At 45.6% G+C, this 25,874-nt stretch overlaps 1 protein-coding gene across 11 annotated transcripts in view; it reads right to left on the bottom strand.

Annotated features, from left to right (window-relative positions):
- Positions 1–25,874, bottom strand: part of SORCS3 (sortilin related VPS10 domain containing receptor 3) — a 313,425-nt gene that overhangs the window by 232,780 nt on the left and 54,771 nt on the right. The window contains exon 1 of one of the 11 annotated variants that reach the window (XM_080597783.1): positions 24,762–25,819. The exons of 7 other annotated variants lie outside the window; for them this stretch is intronic. In XM_080597783.1, the coding sequence (XP_080453909.1) occupies positions 24,762–24,893 (132 nt within the window). In that variant the 5' untranslated portion in view covers positions 24,894–25,819. Of the gene's footprint in view, positions 1–1,148; positions 7,047–17,703; positions 17,853–17,896; positions 17,921–24,761; positions 25,820–25,874 lie in introns of those variants that run through there. 3 more of the 11 variants (XM_080597786.1, XM_080597785.1, XM_080597776.1) reach the window with 3 other exon arrangements.

The raw sequence follows: 25,874 nt of genomic DNA, 5'->3' as shown, positions 1-25,874 counted from the left end.
CAGAAAGTGCAGAGGACAAGTGGCAGCACAGCAAAGAGGATGAACCCAATGATGCTCCACCAGCGTGGCTTCAAGATTAAAACAGTAACCAAGGTAAAATGCTCAGTACCCAACCCCTGGGAATCAGACATCATGCCAATGTCATTGTGCACAGGGCCAGAGAAGCACTGACACTGTTTACCTTGAAACAAAAACACACACCAGTCAAAGAACATCTCTAGCATTCTTTTAGACTCATCTGACAGAGTTTGGGGAAAATTAAGCATACCTCAAGTGATGAACTCCCCAAATGCTATTTTCTATAGCTTTCGGATCATGCAATCTGGTAGTTTGTCCCATTTCTGATCTTTACTGATCTGCACGCATACCAGTAAGAAACAATCTTTCTGTCACAGTCTCCTTGTCTTTAATATAGCGATCATGACACATACCAGCTGGTTTTGGACACCCATAGAGAGATAGAAAACATAAGGCAGGAGCCAGGCTGCAGGGTTTTTTTGTTGTTGTGTTTTTACTGCTGCTACTGTAGTAATAGAGCTGTTAGGAGTTATTTTCAAGCAAATCTTGACATGAAAATGAGGACAATAATGAATTGCTCACAGCACTTATTTCTGGAGAGGAGCTCCTTGTTCCAGCTCAGTCTGACCCCAAGCAAGGTACAAAATGTGACTGTTGCCAGTCAAATGGCGATATCCATTCCTGACCCCACTGGTACACAGGAAGGGCGAACACCCACGGTGAAGTCTGTGAAGGGTTGTGCAACCACAAGGCTAGAACAACACTCACAGCACCAGGCTGCAGCCAGGATGCAAGCAAAAGCCTTCCCCAGCCTCAGCACGCAGACAGTTCCTGATCAACAAGCTCTGGATTTGTTTAATGTTCTCTCAAGGGTGATGGGCTGCCCACACTATCCCCCTTCCACCGTGACTATGTCGCTGGGGGATATCAGTGCCACACAGTTCATTTCCCTGCTAATAACATGAGTAAAACTTTGGAAAGGTGAGGAGGCAGAGGGAACACTGCAGTCAAACCAGCTGTCACGACAGACTACAAAAGACAGCAGAGAGATCGCTCCCACTTTATTAAAACTCTCCTGACCCTGTTTGCTTACTGGTATTAAAACCATCCTACTCCCAGCAACAACCAACCTGCTCCCCTCTCCTGTCTTTGCCATGCACACCGTGCTAATATCTGCGCAGAAATCGCCATGTGTTCACACATCAGACACTGCTGCAAGCCAGTGATAATGCACAGCACTCCCAACTCTGCAAAGAAAACAGACATCGGAACTTTTCTTAGAAAAGATCAGAGAATAGATCTGAATTAAGATTATTTCCATTGCTTAACAATGACTAATCCATCTTGTCCCCCAGGAACATATTTAGATGAATACAAAAAGGGATGGAAGGAGGGGATGATGAGTATTCAGTAGAAATTTAAGCTCATCAGCCACACAGAGTGTTCACTGAGTCTTCTTGGAGCAATTACCTTCTGGTGATAAGAAAACAGATAGAAATCAGCAATAGGAAAGCTCTCACAACTACCAGCAGTACTACTTGGCCCTTTGTGCACAGACCAAAACTGAACCAATTATGAGGATCAGACACAAAAAGGTGGGTTTTGGTTTTACTGGAAGGACCAGCTTCTTGTTCTAGAAACGCATGCAAGTGGCACATCTCAGGACGGGTCAGGAATGTGCCTCAGAGTCCAGCTCTCCTACCACCTTCCTGTGATAACAGCTCTCCAAAGCAAGGCACTAAAGTATATCTGCACCTCTAAATTCCACGTTTACAAGAGCCAGAGAACCCATCAGCTCCACTGAAAGCCGCCTTTGTGCTGCTTAACCAGAGCACACAGGCACCTTTCAGGTGCTGGACAAGCTCCCCTATCCACCGTGTCACGAGCGTCCCCCTTTAGCCTGGTATGTGCTTGACTGTGTAATGCCAACAAAAGCTGTAGACCGTGAGTGATGAAGGAAGCGACCTTCACCATTCCTTTCCACCTCCTCCGCAGCAGTGCGGTGCGAGGGCACAAAGCAGGGCTCTCATTGCTCTGCTACCTCTTGTACAGTGCACTGCACCTTCCGAGCCGATACCCAGTACCCATTATTCCTCCTGCTGCTTGTCACCAAGGGCAGTGACAGCTGGAACTTGGCACAGTACTGCACCATACTTCAGCAATCTCAAGCATCCTAATGAATTGTGTCCCACGTTGTTCACAGCCAATGCTTTTGAAATTATTTTTCTTCCCTCTCTCACCTTCAGTGTTGATATCAACATTAATAAGCAGAAATATTTTGTTGAGGTGGCAAACTGGAGAACAAAACGCATACATCAAATGATTGCCGTCCTGTCAGAAGTTATCTTCATGTCTAAACAATCACACACCATAGAAATAAAACTCTGGTGCTAGAAGCACAATTTCTAAACCAGCTCTGGTACCAGCAGACACGGCATTGTGCTGTTTCTTTGTTACAGGAATAGAACCACCCCTGAAATTAGGGAAACAAAGCAGATCTCAAAGCTAGGAGGTATTCATCTCAACTAAGTTTACACCACCTCTTCTATCCTTTCTCTAAACTACAGCAAATTCCAGACAAAAAAAAAAAAGCCAAAATCCTGACTGTATCAACAAAACCACTGATGAACTCATCAGCATACACATCAGCAAGAGAAACAGCAAGTTTCTATCTAGCAAGTTCAAAAGAGTTAGGGAGTCAGGTCCACTGAGATCCCAGTCCTGAAATCCTGTTCTGACATTGCAGCTAGAAGGCTCTTGCAGCCAACAGCTTTTAAACTCCTCTAGTTCTGGGGAGAAAAAAAAAAAAAAGATGAAGTTAACATCCAACTTCCATTACAAAAATATTTTCTATTAAATTCTTATAGCCTATTAACATTTTTGCTTCTGAAAAGTGAAACCAAGCTAAAGTATTTCCCAATACCTTTATACTCCACTTGCTTTTTAAATGGATTTATTTTCCAAATGCTTTTCAGAAATGGAATCTATTTTCAAAACTGAAACTGCCTTCATAAAACATTTGCATTTTGGTAAAAACATTTTTCCTCCCAGTTCCTTCACCCCAAACAGAAATACTTCATCCAGCTTTCTGGTTTGAGTTTGGTAAGATACAGATGAAAGAGTATCAATTGCCATTTAGAAACCGCCTTCTTTGACACATTATTCATAATACTGGTTTCTCTGCTTCAGCCTCTGTCTGCTGCAAATATTCCTTAGTTTTTTGTTTTGGGTTTTTTTTTTTTTTCCTCTCTTCCATCCCAGCACTCAAGAAGCCTTTGTGAGGCCAGGCTTCCCGAGCAGGGTACAGCAATCGCGTTGAACTGCTGAGAGCCCCTCGGTGCCGAGCAGAGTGGCCTTTCCAAGCGGGATTGTTGACACTCTGCAAATGTCACCTCCAGTGCTGCGCAGCACGGGATGGAGCAGGCAGGGATGATGCAGCATTACTAGAGAGCACACACACAAGAAAAAAAATCAATCACGTCCTGCAAAGATTAATAAAGGAGGTGGGATTATGAAATGCCAAAAATGCTGACAGCTGAAGTGCCGAGGAATATCTGCAAGCCTCTGCAACTCCAGTCAACAAACATTTCCTTGGCATATCCCTCAGTAGCAGCCCAGCTTCTGATGCCAGTCCCTGTCTCTGCTCTGTTCTCCTACCCAGTAATATTAACAAGCCACACGACAAAAGGTAGGAAAGTTTCCCAAATATAGTACTCTTACCACTTCTCGTATTCATTCTGTTCTCACTCCACCCTTAGTTCTACCACCAACTATTAAAGTTTCACATTTGCTGGTCTCCTTTTACCCCACCAGAGCACAGGAAGAGGTGGGTGGGTGGCTGAATACTTGGAGAACGGTACCAGTGCCAGAAGAGAGCGGTACCAAAAGCTGCACAGTCAGCTTTGTCTCTGTGGATGTGGCACTCTCCAACAGGGAACGACGTGGTGTTAAATTCTCCAGATTAAGTACCCAGTAATGATGGTGCAAGAACACATATGGAAGAAAAAGGCAGGTATCGCTAGTAAGTGCCTGTACTCCGGTCGAGAGCACAGCTTCCTAAATGTAACAGACTCGTTGGCTTTTAAGTAAACCGTATACAATACCAGTACCCATGCAACCAGACTTTTAGCCGTTTCAGTCACAGCTGGATGCTAGTGCTGATTAAACAATAAATAGGCCATTGGTGATTAAATTAACTCAGGAGCCCACAGCAGAACTCTAGGGCTGATGTGCATCTCCCGGGCATCCCGTAGACCAGACCCCTCTCCTGCAAGCCAAAAATGAACCGGTCACTATGGGACCTGCCAAGAGACCCCAGCCCAAGTCAGGGTAGAGTCCCAGCGACATTACCAAGGTTTGCATTTTGCATTGCACTCTGCCCCTCCTGCAGGCAGAGAACAAGTCTCGGGGCTGTTAGCTTGTTACCTCCACAGCTAAAGGTTTTTATAAACAAATAAAAGAAACACATAGCTGCCCGCTTCAAAGACTGCTTCAGATGACCAGTGCTGTAGATATTCACCATTTTGATGACACAGGAGGTGAATGTCCATCAGGGAGCCAGCTGATTCTCTGACAGGGAACCTCAGCACACACAGAATTGGCCACCTGGCACCTTGTGGCTGGAGCCACTCACCTCCTGGGACCTCACACCCACTCTTAACTCCAGCTCCCAGATCAAGTGCTGGCAAGTTTTCTAGTCACCTGGAGAATTAAGCAGCATCAAGGATCTGTGAGTCTCGAGGGCTTTCTTGCATCCCAGATATCACCAGCAGTGACAAAAAGCCACAAAGCACTCCTTGGCTTCCTTGCCACTGACAGTGCCCTGGCCACAGTGCCAAGATCCCAGCTCCACATGGAATCACCACGTCCCGCCTCCCCTGGTGGGGCTTGCACATCCACAAGGAGTCGCTGCTCCAGCCTGGGGCACAAACTTCTCTCCTCCAGTGGCAGGAGAAGAGCCACCCATGGTGCACAGAGGGGCAAGCACCCACAGCAGAGCAGCACCATCGCACATACCTGCTCCCCACATTTAACCGGTCGGTTATGGTGGACTAGGAATGGCAGAATCTTGAACTAATGACAAGGGCCAATTGAGCAAGGGCTGGAACAGAGAAAAGCCTGAAGGGAAAACAGCAGGGAGCTAGACAGAAACTTTGTTCTCTTTTGAGTTACTGGAAACCCCTGTAAGAGGGAAGCCTGGCCCTTAGAGAGGAAATGGGCACAGAGCATCTGTGGAGCAATCTGGGCACTCCTCCTGCTTACACATCCATGGGATTACACTGAAAGGTAGAGTTTCCCCCTTGGGTACACCCAATTGTAAAAACTCTGCTCTTGTAACGTCCATTTTCTTCTGCTTATTTACAAATAAAACCACACACACCACTCTTAGCTGTGGTCCTTCTGGAAACTGGGGAGGAAAGAGGTACAAGGGAAATATTTTCCTTCAAAACCTAATTTTGCCTTCAAACAAGGGGGAAATCACCATAAATGAGTGAGGTTAGAGATTTAGGGAAAGTCTGCTCCGTACAAAGAAACTGAATCCTACGTGTGGAAATTACTTTCTTTTTTTCCTCTCTCTCTAATGGAGATAAAAAGAAAACTTGTTTATCACTCCAACAAAGGTCAGCATTAGCCCTTTAGGCAAAGCTGCAGGTACTATTTCCATATGCTTCGCGTACCCTGAACTCCAGCTCTAGAAGTTTTCAACCTTTTGTATGAGAGCAAAGACAAACCATGAATATTTCATGTGTTGCCTTCGCTTACTCGCAAGTTCCTTGGAAACTATTAAAGTGCAAGCGTAATAATGTCATCATTTACTTGTCATCTTCCACCTGCTCTTTGCAAAGGAAAGAGGAAGCGAATATCCGGGCGCCCTTCCAAAGTCAGTGAAAACACCGTGCCCTGTTCCTTAAGAGGCAAATTGAAGGTTCTTCAGCAGAGTGGTGGGGTCATAATACAAATGCCCCAGATCGCCTTCTCAATGTCCAAGGAAGTTTTTCCAATTACCTCTCTTCAGGAGGGAAGAGTTTTATACTATCAGCAAGTAAAACTATTTCAAGCTTCATCACCATCTCTTGAAACAAGCTCACTCCAGCACATTTCCAGCAGCACCATTCACCCCTGAACACCTTGAGAGAAGTTAAGGCTAATACACAGAATTATCTGAAAGCACAACTTGCACCTTGTGCAGGTTACTACATAACCTGCTCTGGACTGAAATGCAGAAGTGATTACACATAAGAGTTGCACATGCAGGCAGTAGCAAATCGGGTGAAAACTCTTGCCATTTAAATCCAGATAAGAAAAATATTGTGCCCAAAAACCTTGAAAGAAGTGTCCCACAGTTTTTGTCTGGGAACACATGACTTACAGGACCTCTCTTTTGTGCCAAAGTCCTCCAATAGTATCAACAGCTATCCCTCACTAATAAAATGCTCCATTTCCTTCATGGCACCCTGAGAAGGCCAGCACACATCCCCATTGTTCTGCACAGGAATCTTTTCCCATTTGACCTTCAGTTCAGTGTCAACAGGCTTGCAAGAACACTTAACACCAGTGAAGTTACCCCCTTGCCCTGTGCTTTCCACAGAAGTGTAGCCCTTTCTGGGCAGCATTTCGCCCCAGCCCAAAGAGCAGACCTTGTGGACTTCCCAGCTTGTACACTTGGGTTCCAATAATCTGTTTCTAACAAGAGGAAAAACTGTTTCTCTGAATGCTGTCATGGCTTGACAACTCAACTTCAGGTGCCTCAGCTGCTTCAGCAATAAATTAAATACAGCCCCATCTAAGAAAATGTAATAAAGAACTAATATAACTTGTAAGTTTAAATGTCTCCCTGTAAGCCAGACAACAGTATCAATATTCAGCAAGGAGAATTCAATAGACAGAAGGTTCGGATGCACTCCAGAGATTTGTCCCAAGACTCAGACTTCTTGGAGAGCAAATGATTGCAGTGACTTTCAACCTATAGTTTGAGGCAAGGGAAATCTCTTTAAAAATCAGTGATTCAAAGCAAAAGTGTGCCTTGTGGACCTGTCCCTCCCACCCTTTCCAGACATTCCCCAAAGTAAAAAGACAAGTGGGAAAAAAAAACATTCTGAAATAAAAAAATACCCCAAATGTTTAAAATACACACTGATATATATGTAATGTATATATATCACACACGCACACACTGCCTTTTGCCAATAGAGCTGTGTGAGCAACCACAGAAAAACAGACTGGGGAATTGCCCCAGCTGAAAAAGCCGCTCTGTTCAGGGACATCAGCCCTGCTTGCCCTAGGACACACAGGGACCTGTGTGGGAACCACGCAGAGGATGCACTGGGGATTGCAGGCATGCAGCCAGGAGATGGAGGAAGAAGAGGACCACCTCCCTTGGACACTAGAGCCACTGATCCACTTTCTGTCACAGCTTCTTCCTGCCACTAATTCCTCCCTTCCTGCCACCTCAGCTGCTGTTATTTGTTCTCCATTTCCTTTAGCACACCATAGCTAGCGCCCCTCAGCTATCTCATCTTCCTCTTTCTGCCTCTTTCCCCTCCATCAGCTCCTCCTCCACCTCCACACCCAACGTACATACCCACACACACTTCATCCCAGCTCCCTTCCACAGCTGGCGGCATCCACAGCTACTGATCCAGCAGAATTCGTAACCCCAGTTTCTGAGCCTGTATCCCTGTCCTCTCTAACTCCACTGATCCAGAATTAGGCAGGCCTTTAGTCTGAATTAACGGAGCTGCTACCCGGTGGTGTTAAGCTCTGGCAGCCTGTCTCTCTTGACCCAAAAAACGCTTCAGCAGTGGGTCACCCCTCCTCTGCCTCACAGAGGAAGTCAAGACACTGCTCATCCTTGTGAGAACTGAAAGAGTAGCACAGGAAGGGGACAGGAGAAGCTGCAAGCATGATGTTTGTGAATAACGACTGCTCGTATAAAACAAGCTGCATCACCGGGAGCTTTAAGGATCAACCAGCCTAGTGGCTGGGGGCTGCCCCAGAAAGGCACACAAGCCTGCCTCCTAACATTAAAGTGCCACTGCCACGTTACAACATTACAAACAGATTTAAAGCATCATGCTCCTGGACCTGTACCAACCTAGGATAAAGAAGAAACTTCCCTGCAGCGTGCGTTATTGCACAGGAGCCAAATATTTTTCTGAAGCATCTGGTATTTATCACAAGGCATGGCACTGCACGCTTCGTTCTTCTGATCCCCCACCACAGTCCCTGTCCCAGCATTTTACACGCTGAACCATGCATCACTAGAAGGTGACAGGAGATGCTCTTATAAGCATTAGCAGAGCCCAGCTCTCCCTCCAGGAGAGGGCACCCGCAGTATGTCCTCACGAGCCAGGAAAATGCATTCTCCCATCCACACCTGCAATAAAGGGCTCAGCAAGAGAAGCGTACCTGGGCGACAGCGCTGCTGCTGATAGATGAGCTGAGCAGAATCCATCTTCTTCCTACAGCTATATTAGCTCTGCAGAGCTCGTAGGAGCAAATAGCACATTTTCACAGAAAAGGAAAGAGACTCAAGGGCACAACTGGGAAAGCATCTATTGAATACAAGGATGCTGTGGGCACTGAAACATTCTACTGTAGACAAGTCATGCTAAATGTACATCTAAAGCAAAATTCAACATATTCCAGTGGAAAAGGCATCTGGGATCCAGGATACTTGGATTTAATACCCTCCTGTCCCACCACTGACCTTGAAGAAGTCAATTCACTTTCCTATGAATTTATTACCTTTCCCTAGACTGTGTTTTCTTTTTCTGTTGTTGTTGTTTCTTTGTTTTTTACACTATCCAGGTCACAGGTCTTATGAACAGGAAGGAAGGCCAAAAAGCAACTAAACAATTCAATTTACCCTGTTCGTTTCACTTCTCTCCTACTTATTTGTCATCCCAGAACCAGGATGCTGAATTAGCCACAAGTCTTCAGCCTGGTCCCAAGTGGCAATTCCCACATCCAGCCCTGGTCAGCCCCAGCACTGTGAGTGGGTCTGCTGGCATGACAAGCAGCGAAACGTGGAAGAAACTCTTACAACCTGGCACACCATTCCTAAACAAAACACACACACTCCTCTCCCAAAAAGGGGAGAAAGCAGCATGTTCTCTCCGGTTCACTTCTCTCAAGCAGCCTGATGTTTAGGCTAGGTTGGTCAGCAGGGTACGTCAGGCAGTGCATCTAATTGGAATTAACCCAGCTACAGTACTGCAGAGAGCCACCTTTGCACGAGTGGCTAATTACCACATAGATTTTAATGAAGTTTCAAAAGACCTAAGTCTTTGCTCCTATCAATTAGGAGCTGGGTTTGTTACCTGCCACCATTATTCAATTAGATGTTCTTACAAGGTGGCTTCAAGCTCACCACTGCCTGCTAAAGAACAATCAATTCCCATCAGTGCCCGTTACAAAGAAAGTGCTGTGACACACAGATGTTGTCACCATGACCCTATCCCTACTCTGCCCTCCACAACGTGGACTGCTGGAGTTCATTTGCAACAAGTCTTAGGGTTATGCTGTGGATCTCTTTCCCTCTTTTCCAAAGAGACCCAATGACTAACAAACTGTTGTGGTTTAACCCGGCTGGCAGCTAAACACCACACAGCCGTTCGCTCACCCTCCCCCCTCCCTCTCTGGGATGGGGGAGAGAAACGGGAAAGTGAAGCCGGTGAGTTGAGATAAAGACAGTGTATTAAGACAGGAATATAATAATAACAATAATAATAATAATAGTGATAATGATAATAGTATTAATAATAATAATGTGTAAGAAAACAAGTGATGCACAATGCAATTGCTCACCACCCGCTGACCGATGCCCAGCCCATCCCCGAGCAGCCGGCCCCCCACCCCGGCCAGCCACCCCTATATATTGTTTAGCATGACGTCAGATGGTATGGAATACCCCTTTGGCCAGTTTGGGTCAGCTGTCCTGGGTCTGTCCCCTCCCAGCTCCTGCTGCACCCCCAGCCTGCTCGCTGGCAGGACAGAGCGAGAAGCCGAAAAGTCCTTGGCCTGGTGTAAACACTGCTCTGCAACAATTCAAACATCAGCATGTTATCAGCGCTCTTCTCATCCTAATCCAAAACATAGCACCCTACCAGCTACAATGAGGAAAAATTAACTCTGTCCTAACTGGAACCAGGACACAAACCTTAAGTAAAACCAGTAAGTCCAGCACTGGTGCCAGCTTCTCCAGCTGCGCCCTGTCCACATGTCCAACACCAGGCCGAGAGAAGCAATTCATAGTTGTTAGAGGGCTATTCAGTGCTGACCCTAGGTGTTTTCTTTCCCTCACTGAAAATATTTGCAGTTGATTCTGGTCTTATCTCCCTCACTTTTGAATGCTCCTGACTATTGGGATAAAGATCTTCCAATCCATGCCTCGTTTGCTCACCCTGGCAGCTCCCACCACCCAGAAGGACAGCAGCACCTGCTCGCACTGTCACGGATAGGGACCCCTTCCTGCTGTTCCCACTGCACAGCCCCGTCCTCACCCTTGCTAAGGATTTATACTTTGGTGGAAATAATTAACTTTGCCAAAACCCAGCAAACAAGCTTTCAGAAAAGCAATGAGAACAGTTTTTGTTTTGTTTTGTTTTGTTTTTAAAGCTGATTCATTTCCATTCAGTCCTATTACAGAAGTTGCAGGAGTAGGAAAGGCAAAGATGCAGGTTATGATTGCTCCATTTACATTTCTATAACTCTCGCTCAGCTCTCATTACCAGAAAGAATCCAGCAGCTAGCTGACAATATGGACTGATGCTTTCAATAACCGGTGAAAATCCCAGAGCAAGGGAGGGTCTGCATTTTTAACTTCTCTTCACTGCATAGTGCTTGCTTATTTAGATTTTATCAGGCTTTGTTTGCTAAATACACAGTTTCAGATCACATAACAGGTTTTTTTCCCCCTTTGCCTATAGTCCAGCTCATTAAAGATACAGAGGACTTGATGCCCTAAAGTTTTCCAGGATACAAGACTTTCATTTTGAAAAGAAAATATTATTTTTTCTTACATTTTCTTTCATCCTACAGTTAGTCACATTTTATTTGCTATGCAGTCACCTCAGAGGTAGAACAATGAAGTGGTTAAAATTGCCCACAGAAATCACACATGAGACCTGACAAAAAGGTGAAGAAGGGGGAGAAATAAAGAAAAATCCCTGCTGCCTTTTGTGAAATAGAATAGGACAAAAAATTGGTAGGGAAAGGAGTGTAATCCACAAACCTCTAGGGGTGTATTGCAAAGACCAGGAAAGAAATTAAAAGCAATAAATAAATAGTTGACAATATCTGTTTTAAACCATAAAAAGCAGTTTTCATATGTCCAATATGAACATTAACTACTGCTGTGTTATCTGGATGGCTATAAAAACAGCCAGCCTGTGTGAAACTAGAGCTCACATCATTAGGCTTCCATCCCATACCCTGCAAAAAAGTCCATTCCTGTGCTCCAGTGGCCATAGAGGAACCTGGCAGAAGCAGATCACAGGCTCATATTTTCAGGCTCCCTACTGGTCAATTACCATGCAACATGCTGTTATTATTTTTGAAGATTAAAACTAAAAGTCAAACGCTACTCTTTAGCAGTGGAGCGAGTCATCAGGTAGATAAAGCACACACCTGACCGTAAGTTGATTCGTGTTGTTCTTCAGAGCAGAGAGAGCTCCTGCCTCACCCCTGTGTCCTGCATTTCAAGCTGTGTGTAGCCCAGCGATGGATGCTTCTTGGGGCTGCAGCCAGCGCTTCCACTCTCTGCTCTGCAGCTCTCCCACCCAAGCTGAAGGACACATTTCGCTGCAGACTACTCTGTTTTGCTCCCTTTTGAGCCATCAGAAGACTGCTGGGCTCAAGACATCACAGACTTGCTGCATGACACAAAGCACATGTGCTTGGGGCCTTCACTCCCCCACTCGTTGGGTGACCCCTTCTTTGGGATGCTCACTGTGGGTGTAAACATCACGGTTATCTTCCCAGAAAAGTGCCAAACCCAGGCTAACACACGAACAGCAGGTCCTTCCTGGCTTCTGTGGAGCCTTCACACGCTGTGAACAATACGGGACCACACTGAGGACAACAAACAAGCCTGAGAAAAGTTCGCACCCTGACCCAACCATTTACCATTTTGAAGCACGAACACGGGGGCTTACCTTGCCAGCTACATTGGCTGAGCCTCCATCAGAGTCAAAACCTCAGGCGCCAGAACACGGGTCCCAAAACTGGGAAGATCAGCCATTTGCGTGCATCTAACTGCTGCAGCAGCAGCCCCAACTGCTGAGACACCCCAGCAAGGCAGCGGTGTGGACCAGCAACAGCCTCTTCTCTCCCAGCACATTATAGGCAGGAATAATACACTAATACATTAAAGGTTTATAACCAGAAAGTCCCCAAAAAGCAAGCGGATTTACCACTGCTTAACTATGAGTCGTAGGCGGTATCCCCCGTAGGCTGAGAAAAAATCAGTTCAAGGGTCTTGGATTGAGTAACCTCCTCCCTTTCCCCTGGAAACTGAACAGGCCAAGCAAGCCCCAGCACGAAGGAAGAGGTTCTGCTGGGATGCTGACGGTAAATGATGGATAACAAGCAGATTAAAAGGATTTAGAGAAAGCACTTTTTTTTAAACAACATCATGCATGTTATTATCAAATGGATTTCCCGCACATTGGTTTTTCCCACGTGAGCTATTAGTAGCTGAGGTCTGGAAGGCTGGTCATCACTGGCAAATTCAATGTAATTCCAAAATTACAAGTCTTTAAGTTCAGAAAGTCACAATGTCAGCCAACAAGCTGACTATTTACACTGTTCTGGCAACAAAACACATTCCCAACAACGTGCCCCGAGCAAAACCAAGGATCTCACGGTATACACGACTGAAACAGAGATGCTGTCACATGACAGTAGCCTCTGATGAAGCCACACGCTGTCACTGCTTTTAGACTACAAACAAAACCCAACCAAGCTGCTGGAGATGCAGAAACCCATGATGTCCTCTTTCAGTCACCCTTCATACAGTTAGGCAGGGGGGGAAAAAAAAAAAAGGAAAAAAAAACCACAAACAGGTCCATGTCTAGCTTAAAGAAAGAAAGTTGCACAGAGATTGATAGGGCCTTTATGGGGGAAGGAGCAGAGCAAGGACAGGCTTAGCCATTACACTGAGGATGTGGTAACATCATCTGAAAGGATACAGCAGAGAAACTCCACAGCTGGCTTCCTTTTGGCCAGCCCATGCCCAGGCACAGCGCTTTGCAGACAGACAAGCTCAAGTACCAGGAGCACTCTGCCTGCAGCAGATGAAGGTGTATCTGCACCCGAAAAGCCTCTCTCCACAACTCCAGCTATGACCACTCAACAACAGCATCAGCACAGCTGGGCAGCTACCAGTTCCTCCTTACAGAGCTAGGTCTCTGCACAGAACTCAAAAGCCCAGAAACGCAGAGTCAGCCTTCAAAGAAACCAGGAGAACTTCACAGAGAGAAGGAAGACCAAAGCTCCGGTAGCTAAATACAAGGACCCACAGCTAGACTACAATCCTACTTTTGCATAGTGGGCAAGCAAGGCTTTCTAATGTCCAGTCTCTTTAATCTCTAATTACTATAGTTCTTCATTCCTGGAACAAAGCCTGATCTACTTATAGACGTATGCTTATATAACCCCTCTGAACTGGTACTGAGCTTTACTGGTGTGTTTATTATTAACCAGGTGGACTAGCACAACCTCCACTCCGAATGCAGTTTACCAGGATGAGGATACATCAGCAGCACTGAAGTTATGTAGGCAGTGCGGGCTGGCAGAGAGGAGGAGGGATGTAGTGAGTCACCCACAGCAGCTGTAGGAGGCAAGTTTCTGCTAGACCCCTACACTACATCGGCTTTTTTATTTTTCCTTTGCTTAATCCCTTGGGTTAACCAAGGCCAGACAGGCTACAGGGGGGATGGAGCAACCCCTTTTGACACTTGCAGAAAACATAGTTACATCCCACTCCAAGCAGATTGCCAGGAACAGAAAACAAGCTAGGGACTCCTGGTCCTCCCGCAGCCTGCTCACATCTGTGGTGGGCTCACATCTCTCTTTTCCTGGACCAGCACCCACTGGGGAAACACCGGTCTGATGAGAGCGAATGAGGTTTCTACCACAAGCAGCACGCAAAGCCTGAGTGAGGAACAACTGGGGATACCAGAGAGGCACAGTCACCTCCAGCCAGCACCTCTGCTAGTCACAGTTTAAGCTTCAAACAGACTTTTCAGCCTCCTCTTGCCCTGCTACATGAGGACACACCGTTGTGGCTGTGTATTGCAAGGATAGACCCCAGTTCTGCATATGATCAGTGCAGGGCATCATCTCTTAGGGCTTTTTCGAACACAAGGTCCTGCTGTGTGGGACAGCCCCAGCTGCCTCTCCCCAGCCCCACACAGACTCCACAGAGCCAGGGCTACAGAGGCTGCTCAGACAGGTGGCATCACAGAGCAGGGGAGAAGCTTCTGCACCACAAACATTTTAGATCCAGACCTAAAGCCTTAATCAGGCAGAGAAGAGGTGGTAAAGGAGGAGTCACCTGAGTGAGCCAGAGGAGCGTGGCAAGCTCTGCATACGATCCAGACCGGACATTAGGAAAAAATTCTTTACTGTGAGGGTGGTCAAAACTAGAACAGGCTTCCTAGAGGGTTGGTTGATGCCCCAAGCATCAGTGTTCAAGAGGCATGTGGATAATGCCCTTATCAGCATGCCTTAACTTTTGGTTAGTCCTGAAGTGCACAGGCAGTTCCTTCACTCCCTTCCAACTGAACTATGCTACACCAACCCCCATCAGGAAGCACCACCCAAACACATCCCTCTGTGACCTCCCTCCCCCTCCCAAATCAACAAGCAGCATTTTGATTGTCTCATTTTAAAGTTGAACTTCTTAAACAAACTATAACAAAGCTTACGTGAGGCTAATCACTCCCTGATTCCTCTGGCATTCATTGTAATAACACTAATTACAACAAACACATTTAAAATTAATGTGCATGTCATATGCATATATCAATTGCATTCTAATTTACCATTGATTAACGTCCACAGGCTGAATGTGCTTTAAATAATAAAAAGCCTCTGACTTTGCTTAACCCTCCTCTGCCAGCCAGGCTGCTCCCACAGCCAGGGGGAGGGGACAACATGCAAGGCACCAGCAGCGAGTTACAGGTCCCTGCAGGCTCTGAGCCTAGGACACATGGTAAGGATGGGTCTTCTGTCTACACCAAAGCATCTCCAGTGCCTGTCGTTTTTGAAATGGGCTTGCTGTCACGATTTCAGAGCACCGCATCACTGTACTATTTTAGATTTGCTTACAAGCATGCAGGATTTAATTTTCACTAACTTCGCTTTTGGAAATAGCTGTTATTGCCCACCTCCCACAACATTATTGCCTGCAAGCATCCATCAGCACGACTCTGCCACACAGGGCCATGATAAGGAACGACCCCAGCAGGAGTGGCAAAAACCTTCAGCAAGGCAAGAGGCCAAGTTGCATTTCCACCAATACCAGATGCAGACAGCATCGAGCACGTTGGCTAAAGCCTGTTGGGTTTCTCTAACCGCTCAGGTAGGAGCGACCTGTCCCACACTCAGCTTACGCATCAGTTAAGCAGATCTTTGTTACCCTTTTATACTCACCGATGAGTTGAGTAAGGGATTACTGAGAGAAGTTTGTCTTAAAGTTGCAAGAATTGTTCATTCTCTTTCCTGAGCTACTTGTTCTGCCCCCCTGCCAGAGGGCACACTCATTACAGCAGAAATCCGGACTGTGCCAGGGCCACTCAGACCCATCCATAAACTGAAGTCTGTTTTGCATTAAGATGTCGAGACAGGAAGCACAACCAGTGTTAGATTTACAGCTGATAGCATATATACAGCATCTTTCAGAGCACATCATCAGCCTAAACTAAGCGAAGAACAACAGAGGATGACACTTGCTTCTGCCCTCTCTGCTACACACAACCCCACACTACAGAACGATACAGACGTTATTGGAGAGCAGTTGTTTACAGATTGATCAAAACTCTTCTCAAGGACCCCAAACCTAACACTGGGACTTGTTCAGACACCAAAACAATGTCAACAATCTATAGAAAGTTAATCGGCATGTCAAATGCTTGTATGAAGGAGCTTATGAGTCATTCATGGACAAAAAAAATGAGTCAGAAGAGATAATTTTGAAGAATGAATAAACCTGAGGAAAATCCCAAATTGCCAATGAACAATATGCAAGTAGAAAAGTGTTCAATTTACAAAATAATTTAATTGCTATGAATTAGTCAGATGGCTCCAGTCACATCAACATACCTATTGTGGGCTGCTGTTGTAGTCTGTATGTCACAGCTGAGCGATCTGAATCTCTGTTAAAGGTGTCTCTAACTGTAATGAGAGTTACTGCAATGTATAACAACATACTCCGGAGGTACAGCCCAGAACGAAATTAGTGCCACAGCAATGAAGGTGCTCTAGCTTCTCTTGTGGAAGACATTTTCTGGGCGCTCTTAGCTCACAGACCCACTGAAGGCCCACTGGGGAGACCATGCACTGATCCACGCCCCTCCCAGGGCTCTGCACCAGCAGAAAACCAGAACTGCTGAGCCCTGAGTTTCCATCCACAAACTCACAATTAGAGAGACAAGACAGAAAAGGCCGAGGCACTTGTCAGCTCAGAAAACACCATCAGCCACCCCCTCCTTCATCCCTGTAGATGCTGAAATACCCCAGGCCCTTCCTGATAATCAGGAGAGATCACTCAACACCTTCCCACTGCAAAAACAGAAATAAAAATCAGTTCCCCTGCACACTTCAGAAAATCCTTTGCCCATACACATTTTTCATCTACCCGGTCACGCCACCAGGCGTTTCCTAAGCCCTCACCCCTCCATTTGTCCCACCCCAGGCAAGTACCCAGATGGTCACAGCAGTACAACCGAGGGCAGAGGTTTCGGCAGCCCTCCCATATTAAAACCTGTAGCTGTAAAGGGCAGGAACCTCCTAAGCCAGCTTTGCCACTAAAAGCATGAAATTTGCCCCAAATCTTCTTGAAAAAAAAAAAAAAAAAAAAAAAAAGCCTACTTCATGAAATATTGTTACAACAGGCATTGTTCACAGCTGAACAAAGTTTAGCTTGGCTGCTGAATGTACCTCTGCTACCTTTATTTCCCTGCACTGTTTTTGCCAACCTCCGAACATATTTTCTAAATAATTTCTTAGAGCTGCCATCCACTGACCCCATTACTACCAAGCATGTTATCTGTCTCAGGATAAAGAACATAAGTTTTGACTACCTGCTGTCATATCAGAGCCAGGGGAATATCTCCTACCTGCAGAATGAAAGCAGGAGAAAGCCTCTCAAGTAATCCCTCTCTGCATGCCATCACTGACGCCCATCTCCCCATGAGACTCACCCATTAATCTATTATTGGACCCCGTATTTATAACCAGCCTTTAAATCCAAAATTAATATCAAGCCAGCGAGCTAAAGGCTCTCACGATTCACAGGCAGGAAACATGATCAGCATTCGATTTTATATCTGCTAACAGACCAGCTAACGCATAAAGCCAAATGGATCAGTTTTCACAGTTCTGCTCGAAATGTAAAACATTTAATTACTCTGGAAAGGACTTTATAGCTATCAACACACAGGAGGGAAGAGTTAATACCTTCTTGGTCCAGATGCTCAAACTCTCCCACCTGATGGCCATACAGCTCCAGAAGGACTCAGTTTTGAGTCCAGCTGAAATAGTCATCCTGCTCCCCTCCTGCCCAAGCAAGGTATGGAAGTAGATCCTGGTGAGATTGGGAAAGCTGAAAAAGAGATACCTGGAAAGCCAAAGAAAACCAGGGGAAACTCACCATCCCCATCACACACAAAGTAGAAGTAGATTCACAAACAGCAAGGGCTCTTCTAAGCACAAAGTAACACATACTGAAGTCAGAAGGGCCAACCTGCACTTAACCAGCTCAGGCTGGAAGTGAAGCACAGCTGCTAAATTGTTACCCTTAAACAAACTCCCAAGCTCTCTACTACTCTTTCTTACAGTGTGTTGAGTCACAACAGGCAGGTAACAAAAAACACCTGTGGTGACCAGAACTCCAAGAAATGACTTTCAAAGTACTTGCAAACAATTTTTGCAAGTGCTCAAAGCTTCAAATAAGCACATGCCACAATGCAGCAGTGCTGCTTCAGCCAGAAAGACCACAATCCTTCTAGACACTGACGAGACCCCGATGAATAGAAGCAGCAGGAAAAGCTTTATTTATTTATATATCTGTGTGTGTGTGTATGTATTCTTCATTCCCATCAGCTCTTGGCTAGTTTTGAGTTTACCTACTAGTAACTCAGTTTGACCTCACAGAAAGCAGCAGCCTTGCTCCAAACTCTCTGGAACGAGTGCTGCCTTTTGAGATGCCATGAGACACGGCGTGTCCCCAGGCAGCAGGGAGCACTGGGGCAGTCCCACCCAGAGATGCCGACTGTGGTGCTGGCCCTTGGGGCACAGGAACAGGCTGAGTCCAACGCCAGAGCCTCTGCTGGCAGCAGCTGGATGGGCTCAGATGGAAACACTGCGTAGCCGAAGCTTTTAACTGTCCCATTAGAGAAATGTTCTTGTCATGGAGTCTTCTGCTAAATTGTTCATAATGTTCGTGAATGAGCAATTCTGCAAGGTGGTAAAGGCCAATACTGTTGTGCTACTGCCATGAAACCAACAGGACTAAAATCCAGCCCAGAATAAGAAAACTCGCAGACAAACAATGGATTTGTATAACCTGAGTTTTGCTGAAGCTCCATAAATAGACAGCTTGAAGTCCCTGCCAAATATAATGGAGTGACAATGGGACAGCATTATTCATTCTGCTTTCGGGTCCTTTGCTGTAATGCTTTAAGAATACGTTTGTCCAAACCTAAGATGTTTTATGCAAGGGATTTTTTAAAAGGGACAACACAACGTACTGCCAGACAAGCTGTTGGAAGGACTAAGGTTAGAGAAAGCTCAAGTGATCAATAACTGTGGTGAGTTATAAAGCACACAGAGCACTTAGAAACACTTCAGTACTAAATATTAGAACTTGTCAATAATTTTCCTTCCAAACATCTTTCTAACAGCATATGCCTTTGACCAAAGGCAAACATTTCTCTGCTTTTATGATCTAAACATTTTTGTCCTTTATTCAGCTGGGGAGAAACCACTTCAGTTTGTTATGGGTGGAGACAAAAAAAACCCTTTTTGCTTAATAATGCTTTTTGTAAAGTGTTAAAAATAAACGCAGCATTTCAAGCAAGCTTTTGCCTCCTCACACTTTCTTCCCCAGAATAACTTAAGTAGAACGGGTCAAAGAAGTTAAGAAAGAGATGGAGGAAGAAGCAAATAACTCAAACCCACGGGAACAACGAATGGTTGGCAAAATGAGTACGTACACGTGTTTACCAATCCAGCCTTTTCAAGTTCTTCCTGCCTTGCAGAAGAATAGCTTTAAAGAAGATAAAAAAAACACCACACAAAAGAAAAAAAACTTAAAGGAATTCCCCCTACCTGGCTTAAGATCTACTGCAGGACAGCACAAGCAGTTAAAAAAGCTATAAGCTCAAAGACTAATGAGGATTACAAACCATAAAGCTTCCCCTAGGAATCTTTGTGTATCTTGGAATGATACATCTTGAAAATCAAAGTCCCAAGATCATACATGGCTGATGTCTAATCATCAAAACTTACAGTTTCCCAGGGCAGCAAAATGACAAAATTCATTTGCGTTTCTTCTTTTTCTTTCCGAAAGGGGAAGCTGAGTAGAAGGCAGCATAACCAGTGCCTGACTGCATAGCAGGACAACAGCAACACACAAAAGAAATTTGTGGTCACAAACCTTCAAGAACTAGTTCAGATCCCTGGCTGTTCCCATTCCAGGTCAGTACATGAGGCCTCATACAAAGCAGCCTGCACTGATGAGAGCAACCATTCCCTCACAGTTTTGGATACCAAGTCTCCAGGTGGAAAGTCAGAGCCTGCAAGGCCTTACAAAGTCTCCTGGGAGAAGACAACCTCTTCATCTGGCAGGAAACAAATGACTTTCCCTCAGGCTTTATCGTCTTCCTGAGGTTTGTGGTGTGTTGCGGGGAACACACACAAAATAGCTGAGGAGGCCTAGGACAGGGAATCAGCATCTTCTCTAAGGGTCACTCATCAAGAAATCAAGAACACGAAGTAAGCTATGCTTGCAGCGATCTCACTTTCTGCTGTCGCTCCATCACACAGGGGCAATCATCAGAATCAAGCGTCCACAGTTTGATACAGCCTGAATGGCTGACCTTTAGGGGACAAGGCCAAGATGGGTAACCTTAAGGAAATAAAAAGGCCATAGGGTCACAATGTAATGCTGAGCAAAGTATTTGCAAAGTTAAATGTACAATGTAACCATACTAGAGAAAAACAGCATTTACTCCTAAGAGCACTGGTGCAAAGAAAGGTGAAAAAAAAATCAGACATGCTTGAACACAAGAGCCAAGTGGGAGTCTGCAGACAATCTCAAGCAATCTGTATGGGTTACACAGAATAATCATCTCATTGTGTTTCTACAAATCACCAATTCTACCAAGTGCTGAGGCTAACAAGGCTCCTGTCGATACCAGTGGTTTCACACACAGGAATTCAATACTCGGAGAATCAACCTCCATCAGTATTATCCAAGAACACTAAGGAAAAAAAAAATACTCACGTGGGAGTGGCTTCTCTTCCCTCAACTCCTACCCCCAGGTAATCCCTACCCTGAGCAGCTGTAGGTGCAGCTTGCAGTTAGAAGCTTCTGACAATTTCCTCCCAGATAAACACCAACTCAACGTGTTTTGCAGAAGCACATTCATTTCTGTGAGCCTTCTGCTGAAACGTAAGCCATCCTCCCAATCCTCGGCCAACTGCCAGGAGAAATCGACCGTCATATGGTGCAGAGCAAAGCGTGGGATGGTGTAGCTAAGTCTTTGGAGGTTGAACTACTCAGGCTTCCAACACCCACAGCTCCCAGGCAGCTCTTTCTGTCATACACTTTGCAAAACCCAAGCGTATTAAAGGCTTGTGAGAGTCACATCAGCTGGCCCCCAACCCTGCACAGCCTGGGGAATGAAGATACTGCAAGTCCTCAGAGAACTCCATGGCAGGGCTTCCCCAGAGCTCTAACTTTCACACAGCACTGCTGAGATTTTTTTTCCCCTGTGAAATTAGCAGCAGCACAAAGGATTTCAGAGCAGTCCCTGGAAAGCACACTACTGCACTAGCTATCATACCCCAGAGGGGAAAGGAGACTCACATTTTGCTAAGAACTTTTCCCCTGTGCTTACTTGGCCAGTTAATAAACCAGTTCCCGAACTTGGGATCAAAGGAACATTGTCAACTCTGTCATCTCCAGTTACTATGAAGCAGCCACATCCAGCTGACACACTCACTTGGCTGATCAGTCAGCTTCCATAAGGAGTTACTGTTCCTCGGAAACTTCCTTTGTGTCTTCCCAACAGCAGCAAGTTGGCTAAATATTACACCAAATTTAATTAGCTAATACAAGAACCTGTTTGACATCACACTGAGATAAGGCAAGGTTGCTCCAGCAACAATCATTTACATTGTCTCTGATGAGAGACAGTAGCTCTTTAAATCATTCAAACCTGACTGCAAGACCACATCTTACAAACCCCTAAAGCTTCAGTGTTCAATTACCAAATCCTTTGCTCAAAGATCAGGAAAATTGTCTTCCTCTGGGGAACCATGATAATGAATCGGTAAGAACACAGATATACCACCATCTTCTAGAGCAGAGGAAATCAGAGCTCTTTGACTAGTGTCCCTGAGACACTCTTTGATGCTAAGCGTCCTCTCTTCTTGCAGACGTTTGATCCCTGTGGGCACACTGGAATCCAAACGGTGACAGAGGAGCGCAAGATGACGACGACTGTAGACAGTCACCAATTTGTGGCAGTGTCACAAAACCCTTGTTACCAGAGAAGTGACAAAAACAAAGCAGCATTCGGTACTTCATAAAGGTTGTCTGATTTGGGGTATTGTTTTTGTGTTATTTTTTTAATTGAATCAGTGTTACATTGCTACAGCCACCAGTGTTTAGGAGAGTAATGGTACTTCGATGGCCAGAAACTCCTTAAACAGAGCAATTAAGGACCATTTTGGGAAAAAAAATAATAAAATTAGTGCCTCCAGGAATCAATCTTCAAACTGCAGCAAGACAGATATGTCAGAATAATGAACCAACATCACAGCCCTGTATATCAAAGTCATCTTGGCACCAAGAACATCACACATTCAGACAGGCTTTAGATATCCCCATGTATAAAGGCAGCTGGCCAGCGCCTAGGGACTTGTAGGTGAGCAGTGCAGGAGAAGGAACAAGTAATCAGAGAAAATAGGTCAGGCCCTACAGCAAAGGGCTGGTCTGGAAGAAGGCGAGAGAGGTTCCTCTGACTTACTCTCTGGAATGGGTCTCAACACATCAGATGTATCTGGATGAGCATCATCATTGATCTCAGTCAATATGAAGATGCAGACCATGGAGATTTGGGAGAAAAGAGAGGCTCTATAACGTCTTTTAGCCTACAGATGATTAAAGCATACAATTCTGTTGCTCAGAACACAGATTTTTATCCTCAGGAGTGACACTGCTGCTCATTGTCTCAGAATCTCCTAAGTTTAAAAAAAAAAAAAATCTTCTCTCCTTAGCTCTTCAGAGCAAACAGCGGGCTCTTGTACAAGAGACAGAGTCAGTTTTATAGGAGCCTAGCTGCCTTCCAACAGGAGATAGCCCTCCTCCAGGTATGGTTCTGACATTCCAGTCCCACAAAAATCCTTATTCCACTCCCACACCTCCACAGCAGGTGATACTCACTGTGTGTGAAGAATCCCCTTCTGTGCCAGCATGCTGTGAAAGCAGCCCAAGCAGCAAGAGTTCTGCCAAAATCAGAATCCGCACACAAAAGGCAAACAGTAACTTGCACTTCAACAAGCACAAACTTTTGGAGAGCTAGCCAGAACTCACCAAAAGCATTTCTAGTGCAAGGTCCCATCAAGTTCTTCACAATACCCACGCACATCTCCATCCTGCTCCCAAACTCTTTTCTCCTGAGCACTGATCCTCGGCGATTTCACCAAGCTTCTTTTCCCTCTCCCCTCCCATTCTATTCCTTTGCACAAACAAGGCTCCCCTTTCCTTTTGCATGCCTGTGCCTACACAGAGGACTAAGATGCTGGTGGCCAGGATAGAATTCCCTCAGGTCCACTGGTTAGCCCTTTTCTGTGGCTTGCAACTGGCAAGTCCTTTGTCATAGGACTTTTCATAAACAGCCCAGGTTGAGGTAGACAACATGTAAAAACTCAGCTGGAGAAAAGTGAGCAAAGTTCAAGCAATAAGCTCGAGGATATTGAAGCTCTTGGGACCTCCTTCCAAAAGCAGCAGTTTAAGATGCATCTTTAACACTGGATCTCTAGAAAATCTCCTAGGCAGAGAGTAAACGCTACAGCAGGATTATAACACAGGCAAGAAGAGTAATGCCAGTTTACTAAACATGGGGATTTGTACTGTTCAATACAACAACCATTCCCAGCTGGAAGTTACGGTTGCACCAGAAGTTCACTGACAAAAACTTTTGCCCCAGCAGCCAGACTTTGGTACTGCCTCCAGATCCAGGAGAAGGACAGCTATGAAGTATGAGATCTCTCCAAACTGACAAGACTACTTGTTTAAAGATAATTGGGCGATTCTTTGAACATCAAGTGTTTAAAAATTACGTCACTAGTCCCACAGAAACATAAGGGAGGCCAGACTGAGCCAGACCATGGGTCCATTTAACCGCTATCTTGCTTTCCAGCAGTGGCCATAGACACCTAAGGAAGAATGAAGTCAGGCTAAGTATACATAGCATCAGCCTCAATGCTCTCAACAGCATCTGTTACTTGCAACTAAGGGGGTTCTTTGTGTCCATTCTGGTGGCTGGGGCTGTAACAGGTCACTACCATAATTTACTACAGCTGAACAAGACAAAGAAACAAAACAGTGTTTCCATCTACAGAGCTGGTGCTCTGTTCCAATCCTGCCCAAAACCAAATAACCATAAACCACCTTGCGTCTGCATAGATCCGGCATGCCACACATCTGGAAGAAGACACACCACACACACTCCTGCCATCCCTCTGGATCACAGATGTTTGTCATCCCCCAGTACCATCTGAACCTCTCCACCTGCCCTCTGCTTTGAAAGTCACAGGGCACAGACAGGCCTCTCGCAAGCAAGTCAGTTACCACACAAACTCCCCCTCCTCAGCTGAGCAAAAATAATTTGTCGTGGCCAAGCAAATGGGGTTAGCTTGTACTTTGTGGTAACATTTTGCTACCAGTTTACCAACCAGTCAGTTAGCACAGCTCAAGGAGCTCGCGGGTACCTTCAGACAACAGCCGGAGATCCGTCCGCCCCCATGGTGGAGCCTTTCGAGTTTGCGTTGCCTCAGCAAAAACTCACTTCAGAAACAAAACCAGTTTCACCCTTAATACAAGCAAACATTTTGCTATTTGTTTAGAGGCAGAAGAAATGCAGCAAGAAAAAAAAAAAAAAAGCACTTTCTAATTATTCCTTTTCCAGATAATTAACCCAGACACATATTTGCAAGTTTGCATTTCTTTTCAAAGACACAGAGACTGAGCATAAGAATGCCCTTAGTTTTATGTTGAGACTTACAGCTTCTCTTGCTGCCAGTAAATTAGTGGAGGGAAAAAAAATAATCCTGTTGCTGAGGAAAATGACCATAAAACAACTGCGCGCTACTTGGCTACAAGAGGAGAGCGACTGGATGGGAGCAGGGGAAGCCATCCCTAGCAATACTGGGTTTGTGTTATTTTAGGGTCAGCTTTAATCCCAAGAGGGTAAAGGGATCAGAGGGGCGCATGAGAAGTGCGAGCTCCCTGAAATTCAGGGCTCGGTAACATCCAGCCCTCAGCACGCTCCGTCAGGCTGCGAGGAGAGAGCAGGCCGAGGCACATGCACATGTGGTTGCTATGGAGCTAGGGCTTGGAGGGGATGCAGAGCACCGCACAATGCTCATGAAGGGATACAATTAACCCTCAAAGTGCCTCTCTCAACACCTCCCTGGCCAGATAAATTCACGTATTAACCGCATTAAGAGAGTTCCTTTAATTACCAAGAATTCCAATCAAGGGACAGAGGCAGAGGACCCAAATCCTCAGACCCCAGGCATCTCTGAGACACTTCACTGACCCAGAGCTGGCTTCAGGAGTCTGCAAGCATGGGGGAAAAGGGCTAAGAACAGGTTCAGTTTGCAATAGTAACAGTGACAAAGGCTTGCTAAACTCAGAGTTTGTCACCATTTCAAAAAACTGACATCCGCATTATTTCAGTTCCATGGCAGGGAAAAAAGAGAGGCCAGAAAGTCTAAGTAACCATGATTTTGAAAGGCCTAGAAAAGTATAGTCATGGCACATACACAGTTCTTCCGGTCCCCAGATAAGTACCCTGACAAGGCTGCCTGTCAGCTCTATGCTCACTCCTCTCCAAAGCACCAGCTGTTTCCTGCAGCTCTGAGCACCTTCCTCATTCACTGAGGGCTGGAAGGCTCTCAGCACTTCAGAGTCCTTCATCAAAACCCAGATCCACTGAATGCCCTCCTACCCTATAGCAGATGCTTCCTGATAGTTGGATCGTCCTGTCTCACCGTAGTGACAAGACTGGGCATCCTGTGGCAGAAGTTTCCTTTAGATCCTGAGCAGAGGCTGATGCTGGCAACCTTGCTGGTTCCTGTCAGCCCCCCACAGATAACATTATATGAATACAATC

This window comes from Anser brachyrhynchus (assembly GCF_964034855.1).
Source record: "Anser brachyrhynchus genome assembly, chromosome: 6".
NCBI lineage: Eukaryota > Metazoa > Chordata > Aves > Anseriformes > Anatidae > Anser > Anser brachyrhynchus.
Note: the sequence above shows the minus strand (reverse complement) of the source record. Positions and strands in the feature narration are given on the sequence as shown.